General features: G+C 52.1%; 1 protein-coding gene across 3 annotated transcripts in view; it reads right to left on the reverse strand.

The window, feature by feature from the left end:
* Znf777 (zinc finger protein 777) overlaps nucleotides 1-2,945 on the reverse strand; it is a 29,620-nt gene extending 26,675 nt beyond the window's left edge. Inside the window, exon 1 of one of the 3 annotated variants that reach the window (XM_040736842.1) lies at nucleotides 2,906-2,945. Coding sequence is in view for 1 of the 3 variants with exons in the window: in XM_040736840.1 (XP_040592774.1) it covers nucleotides 2,213-2,329 (117 nt within the window). In the remaining 2 variants the exon portion in view is untranslated. Of the gene's footprint in view, nucleotides 1-1,842; nucleotides 1,987-2,212; nucleotides 2,345-2,905 lie in introns of those variants that run through there. The other 2 variants (XM_040736840.1, XM_005087165.4) reach the window with 2 other exon arrangements.
* Between the last annotated feature and the right edge of the window lie 5,032 nt (nucleotides 2,946-7,977).

Here is a 7,977-nt window from a genome sequence, read left to right on the forward strand (position 1 = left end):
TATCTAAACTCACACCATGCCTCCCATAGCTGTCTTTCTTATACGTGCTCACTGATTCAAGTATAGTTGACGCCCCTAAAGCAGCGTTCTACTTTTATGCCAAATGGTCGAAGATTCTGAGACCTTGTCCAGCAAAGATCTTTGAGAGAGGATGATCCACAGCTCTGTCATGTGGGGAGATCATTAGCAGGGTAAATATTTAGCATTTATTATGTGACATAAACTGTTTTAAAGGATTACCTCGTTTGAGCCCCCCACAAAACCTATCGAGATAGGCACTACTGGAATTATTATCCACCTCCAGCCTATGAAAATAGGAGAGGCTGAATGCACCTTGCCTAAGGTCACATAGAGACTTCAGGTGACCCGCTAGGTCTCAATTATAGACAGAGACAGCTGATAGGTTTGAGACCTGAGTCAGAGGCTTGGTGATTTAACAGACCTATGGGAGGGAGACTTACTACGGGCTCATGTTGGGATGGAAGGCTCCATCCCTTAAAGATATCACCTATTATGGTGTGTCAAGAGTCCCTTAGAAAACCAAATGCAAGTGACAAGTTCTTCTCAAAATACATAGAGACGCATAATCCTGCAAACACTGAAAGAGTTCAAAGACCCCTTCACTGTTCAGTTGGTAGCAGGACTGGACAGCTCTCTTGGGTGGAAGCCTCAACCGCACAGGCAAAGGAACCAACAGAGCCAACACAATAAGTACATTAAGACTGTCTACCTAAGGGGTGTTTGCCTACAATTAGTAGGAAGAGGGAAAAAGAAAAAATACCTGGAGGGCAGGTTAGCTGTCCTGAGTTTTAACTCAGACAAGAAAAAAAGGCTCCGCTATAGTAAATAAAGGGCCAGTTGAATCAGAGCTTAAAGGAAAGGGTAATTTTTGTTTTCTCCATTTAGGGATTTGGAGTACTGGAAAGGGGTGAAGGGTAAGCAAGATATGTCCCTTTCCCCATCTACAACTTAAGTTTTGATACAATGTCATCAATTCCAGTAAACCTGTGGCTCGATCTTACCCTTAATAAGCAAGGATATCTAAAACGAATAAGCTCAAATTCTCAAACGGCTAGCAATGAGGTTAAGAACTCCTCTGCATCGCATTTCAAAGATTCTACCTGTTTCTCTTTCTCCCTCCTTGTATGGTTAAGAGAATGGGGGGGGCTCCAGGATCCATGCCAACATTCTAGAAAAACGCACGACAGCACACATCTGACTTCTTACAAAAGATGTGCCATTTTCTTACATGGCCCGGGATGGTTCACCCAGAATTACACGCTATGAAAGGGTTCTGGGGACCTAAGCCCAGAGGTAGGCATGTTTAAAAATTTTTTTTTCATTTTTTTCCCAGGAGTTTTGTTATATTTTAAGGACTGCGAGGCTTTTAGAGAGCCATCTAGACCACCTCATCCTGTACACACAGGGAACAGGTTCAAAGGCACGGACTCCCATGCAGCAAACCTGCCCAGCACAGCCAGGGTGCCTCAGAGAGCACGTTGGGTGAGAGGGCGTTTAATTATTGAACGGGCCCTCTGAAGGGAGAGGAACGTCAACCTCTGAGGTGCTCCCTCACCAGACCGCATCCATCCGTACCCCAAGTTTGACTCGGGGGTCCTCCTGCCGCAGAGGCTGTGTGGGTCACGGAGACGCTGGGCTGGGCGCCGCCCGGCCTTCCCCTCCTCCCCCGACGGGCCTCAGCCAGTGCTCGGCCAACCCAGGCCGCCCACCCCGGTGAAGCCGCCGCCAGCGCCGCCCCCCTCCCCGTCCAGGCCCGCGGCACGCCGGGCAGGCCTCAACGGGGGCTGCGGGCACCCAGCCCGGGCCGACTCGCTACGTGACCTTGGGGCAGGCAGGGCAGGTCGCCGCCGGGTGTCCGTGCCTCAGTGTCTCCGCTCTGCGAAATGGGAGAGCCGCGTCAGCGCCGCGCCCAGGCCGGGAGCCGCTCCGCGGGGCCGAGCTCTGCGGAAAACGTGCCGCCGGCCACCCCGACGGACGCAGCGCCGGCTCCGCAAGCCAGGGAGCGAGCGCGCCGCCCGCGCCCCACCTCGGGCCGCGTGTCCGGGCGCCGTGCGGCCGCGCAGCCTCGCACGGACGGCGGCCGCCGCCGCCGCCGCCGCTCCCGCCCGCCCCGGCCGGCCTCCCCCCCAGGGGGCGCGCGAGCCCGCCAGGGCGCCCCCTCCCCGCTAACGTCGCCGCGCCCGGCCCTTACCGAGACCCCAGGCCGGGCCGCCGAGCCCGGAGCACGCAGGCAGTCCCCCGGGCCCCGAGGCCGCGCGTCCGTGCGCGCGCGGGCTGCCCTCCCCGGAGCCGGGGCCGCCTCGGCCATGGCCCTGCGCTGCCGCCGCCGCCTCCGCCGCCGCCGCCGCGCGCAGCCCCACGCAGGCCCGGAGCCGTGGGCGGGCGGGCGGGCTTGGCAGTGCGGCGCGGCCTGTCCTCGCCCGCTGGGGCTGCGCGGCCGTCGGGCCCCGGCCTGCTCGGGGCTGTGCGCGGCGGGCAGGCGCGGGAGGAGGCGGCGGCGTCGGAGCTCGGCTGTGCGGGCTGCGCCCCGGCGGCAAGCTGGGCCCCAGCGCTCCGCGGCCGCCCCCCGGCGCGCTCGCCCGCCCCGAGCGGCCGACGCTGCGACCCCGGCTGCGGCCCGGGCCCCGGCTGCGAGCTGCGCGGCCGTCCCGGCGCCTCTATCAGCAGGGGAGCTGCACCGCAGCTGCCATGTTGCTACAAACTGCATCCTGGGAGGCATGTCCCTCTCAGGCGTTTCAAGAGGAGCGCTCCGAGGCTCGTCGGAGGCGGCCGGAACCCAGACAGCTCCATCTACAGCCGGTAGGAGCGAACAGTGAGGCGCGGGCCGCCGCGGCGCCCGGACACGCCCTGAGCCCGTCGCGGCTCCCCGGCCCTCGCGGCTCACCTGGCGTCCTGGCGGCCCCGGCGCCCTCGGGCCAGGCCGCGGCGGGCGACGGCGGCGGCGGCGGGCGACCGGCGGCGGCGGCGGCGGCGGCGGAGCGGAATCCGGGGCGCGCGGCTCGCGCGGCGTGCTGGCTCTGGAGGCGGGCCGATGGGCTCCCGACAGCCTTCCGCCCGCGGCCGCCTGCCTGCGGCGTCTCAAACCCAGAACCCGGTCCGTTGGCTTTTCAAAACCTGCGCTCACAAAGGGATCGCAGAGGAGCCGTCACACCACAGAAAGCCGGAGTTCATGTGACCAGCGCGGTGCAGCCCGGGTTCCAGGGACGCGGGGCTGTGGATCTGAGAGGGGAGCGAGGGGGTGGGGTGGGGGGAGAGAGAGTGGGAGTGCTTTGTGAAAAGCCTCAGTGTTGTTTTCGGCCAGAAAGGACAGAATTCCTGGGATCCTTGAGGGCACGGGCTGCAGGGGGCTGGACGGGCTGCTTAGGAGGAAACTGAGGCCGAGCGGGAAGCGGCTTGTGGACCCCAAGTTGCTGTTTGGGCTCTCCCCCCCCCCCTCCCCGGTGTACACAGTGCTCTGTCCAACCGCGAGAGATGACCCTCTTTCCTGGACAGGTTCCTTGAGACGCGAGGAGTTAGCAAAAGATCTGGGAACGGAATGAAAACAGAAGAGAGAGAGAGAGAAAAAAGAGTCTGAGCAGGTGCCCTGGTTACAGTTAGGGATGAACCCCAGCTGGAACCCAGAGGGAAAAGGCAGAATAATTTTTTTTTTCCACTTCATGGGACCCTGGAGGATGCCTGGGTTGGAACAGGTCTTAGGAAGCAACCGGATAATGTGCAACTCTCGACAGAATCGGAGAGCAGCCTAGGGCCGTCTCATTCCGCCTCCCCACCGACTCTTTCAGTGTGTGTATGAACTGCTTATCACGAGTGCATGCACACACGGTGTACACTACTGGGTTCAGTATTCCTGAAATTTTACATAAATGGCATCTATCCAGCCCACATCGTCTTGCGGCGTTTTGTGTTTTCGCGGTGGATCATGGCTACTCTGAGCTGCGGCACGTGTAAGCAAGTCTGTTTATTTGGTCTAGTCATTTTGACCACTGTATAGTATTTCATTATCCTTTGGGGGAAATGAAAACAAACCTGCCACGTACACATCCCAGGCATAGAGGCTCGTTGCGCTGCTCACCGGATAAGGGCTAGTGGGTGGCAGGAATACCTTCAGCTCTCCCAGGCTTCAGACTGCTCACCAGAAGCGGTGCCCACTTACCCCACCACCCAACAATGCATGGCTTCCTGTTTTCATGTCCTGGCCAATGTCTACTGATAAGTGACTTGGGGAAATCTGTCAAAAAAGTTGAATGAGAAGTGCAACTCCTTATTATCGTTTACGTTTGTCTTTATGTTGCCCTCCTTAAAGAAATTGTCTTTTTATGTTCACAGCACTTAACTGAAGTTTTCTTCATATCCTTTGCCTGTCCTGTTGGGGTTGTTTTTTCTCTCTCTCACTGGTTTATTGTGTCTTATAAAAAAATACATCCTGGTTATTAATCCTATCACTCGCCAAACATTTAATGGAACTGCTGATGCAGTCACATTTGTTTGTTTGTTTGTTTATCTAATGTGGTACTGAGACCCGGGACTTCATGCGCACTAGAGTACTGCTCTGCCACTGAGTTAACATCCCCAGCCCTTATTTTTTTTAATTTACGTTTATTTATTTGCTTATCCGTGTGTACGTGTGAGTGCGGTGGGTGGGCATGGGCATGCATACTCGTGAGCACCTGTGGATACACAGCTTCCGGAGAGTTAGTTCTCCCCTCTTTCATCAAGTGAGTTCAGGATTGAACTCAGGCCGTTAGGCTTGGTGAAGTACGGTAGGGCACTTCAGCATTTCAGTTTGTCTATGCGACATAGGTCAGGACACGACTGAGAGGTAAAATATTTGCCTAGCATGTACTCATTAGTTCAAACCTTTGCCATTTCTTTCTTTTTTTTTAAGATTTATTTATTTATTACATATACTCCAGATTGAATTGTAGATGGTTGTGAGCCACCATGTGGTTGCTGGGAATTGAACTCAAGACCTCTGGAAGAGCAGTCAGTGCTCTTAACTTCTGAGCCATCTCTCCAGCCCAAACCTTTGCCATTTCTAAGTGTTGGAACTACCCACGAACCTCTTGGCTCAGGCCTCATCCGTGCTAGGCAAGCACGCCATACCCATCACCCCCAGCCCTCTGCTGGCTGTCTTGAAATACCCAGTAAACTGGAGCCACAGTTTACTCTGCTTTGCTGTAACAATATCACGTAAATCTACCATCTTATGAGTTACTTTCTGCCTCCTCAGGTGTTCAAAGGTCTCCCATACCCCGTTTCCCCTGCCTTTTATAGTTAAGTATATCAGCATTCGCTTTGTTGTCTTTTGAGGCAAGGGTCTTACTGTAACTCAGGCTGGTCTGGGACTCCACATTGCACCCCAGCTGGCATTCAACAACAGTGTTGCTGCCCTCAGCTTCCCAAGTGCGGGATTACAGAAGTGAGCTTAGCACCCACGGCAGCATTCTGATTCTAGGGTTACTTTTTGCTTTTTATCATTTACTTACTGGTTACACTTAATTTTAAGAGGTTGCCTTAAGTTATAGTGTATCTAGACAGGTTAGTTTTTTTTTTTTTTTTGACAATTTGACACAGTTGCAGTCATTTAGGAAGAGGGCATCCCAGCTGAGGAAAAAGCCTCTAGAAAGGTGGTTCTCGACCTTCCTAGTACTTCTACCATTCAATACAGTGTGTTTCTGATGTCTTTGGCCTCCTCTGTGAAAGCTTCCTTTGCCCCTGCAAAGGGTTCACGACCCATACATAGGTCGAGAACCGTTGCTAGCAGATTGGCCTTGTAGGCAAGTCTATGGGCATTTTTTTTGGATTGGTGGTTGACATGGGAGGACCCAGCCCATTGTGGGTGATGCCATTTCTGGGCAGGTGGTCCTGGGTTGCGTAAGAAGGGAGGTTGGACAAGCCGTGAGGTGGCAAGCTGTTAAGCAGTAGCTTGCTGTCTGTTTCAGTTCTCACCTCCGAGGTTCCTACCTTGAGTTCCTGTCCTGACTTCCCTGCGTGAGGTGCTGATTGTGTGGTGTAAGCAAAATAAACCATTTTTTTTCTGTTCCCAAGTTACTTTTGGTCATGTGTTTACAATCACTGCAGTAGAAAGCAAACTAAGACGGTCTCGCCATGTAGTCTACTCCCTGGCATCAAACCCAGCATCTTCCTGCATCTGTCTCCTGAATTCTAGGGTTAGAGGTGTGTCGCCGTCACAGCTACCACATTCATCCATTTGTCTTTCGTCTGAACTGCTTCATATGGGCTGGAGAGATGGCTCAGCAGTTAAGAGCACTTGTTGCTCTTGCAGAGAATCTTTTTTTTTTTTTTTAATTGTATCTGGGGCTAGGAAGATGGCTCTCGGTGAGTAAAGACACTTGGCCCTCAAGCTTGAAGACTATATAGTTTCATCCCTGGGGTCCAAATGGAGGAAGGAGAGAACCAAGCCCCACAAATTGTCCTCTGACCCTCCACACATGCCTCATGGCACACACCTCCCCCAATATATAAATGTGAAAGAATGTATCTAAAACATTGTATCTCTACAGAAGTGTTTCCTTTGCCATTCCCAAACCATACTGTATAGCACGTATTAGGTATAACACTAACCTAGTGATGATATAAAGCATATGAGAAGGCACACGTAAGTTCTGTATAAATACATTGCCGTTTTAGATAAGAGCCCTAGCAGCATCCATTGACTTTGGTACTCATGGGTGTTCTGAAACCAACCATCCTGGGTACCAGGTGACAGCTGTAGAGGGTGCTGTGCCTCTGAGGCCTCCTCTTGCAGGATGTAGTGTTCTCAGTTTCTCGGCATTTTATTTCTTACACAGGTGTGTTTGTTTCTGCAGTTGTATGTGCTCTCTGTATTTCCCCTTCCAGGATTGCCAGCTGGACATTTGAACATCGGTGTTTCATGTCCTGTAATCAGATGGAATTTTGTTATGAACTTCCCATAGAAAAGATTGCCCTGACCTGCGACTCAAACTGATCTGATCTTAGACGCTAAACCAGGTCGGGCCTGATTAGTACTTGGATGGGAGGGAGGATTGCATCCCCAAAACACCATTAAATATTTTTCATTTTCTTCAATAAATGGCTATTCTTTTTACAGATTTATTTTGGTCTTGTTTTGTTGTTTTGAGACAGGTTCCACTATATATATATATATCCCTGTTTGTGCTGGAACTCAGTATGTAGACCAGGCTGGCCTTGAACTCAGAGAACTGCCTGCCTCAGCAGGGATTAAAGGAATTCACAAACATGCCTGGTTACAAAGACATTTTATAGGGTCACTATTATAGCTGGGAGGTAAAATATTTGCCTAGCATGTATAAGGCTCCAGGTTAAATTCTCAGATACAAATTACATATCATTTCATTATTTACTTTTTATTTTAGTGTATTGTGGTTTTGGGTTTTTTGTTTTGTTTTTTCGAGACAGGGTTTTTCTATATTGTTTTGGAGGCTGTCCTGGAACTCGCTCTGTAGACCAGGCTGGCCTCGAACTCACAGAGATCCACCTGCCTCTGCCTCCCAAGTGCTGGGATTAAAGGTGTGTGCCACCAACGCCTGGCTGCTCTATGTACTTTTGAGACCATGTTAGGTACATTAAACTGATTTTCCCTTTGATATTGTGACTTTTTATGTCCCACTTAGTAGTGCCTCTGGCATCAAAGCCTGCCTTTTCTGGTAATGTTAGTGCCCTGGCTTTTTGTTGGCTCATGTTTGCTGATGTTTCCCTTCCTCATCCATTGATTAATTTTGAAGGTACCCACTTTTTAATTTCATGTAGTCCCAAGAGATGGGACAGAGCAGGTATTATTTAGTAGTCTCCTTCAGGAGTGGGCACTCTTAAGACACAGAAACGGGTTTTAGTGCAGAGATTTTAAAGATAGGGTGGCTACTAGCCCTTCTCAACTCTTTTTTCTTTTTCTTTTTCTTTTCTTCCCAAGACAGGGTTTTCTCTGTATTGTTT

This window comes from Mesocricetus auratus, unplaced genomic scaffold (assembly GCF_017639785.1).
Source record: "Mesocricetus auratus isolate SY011 unplaced genomic scaffold, BCM_Maur_2.0 Super-Scaffold_100125, whole genome shotgun sequence".
NCBI lineage: Eukaryota > Metazoa > Chordata > Mammalia > Rodentia > Cricetidae > Mesocricetus > Mesocricetus auratus.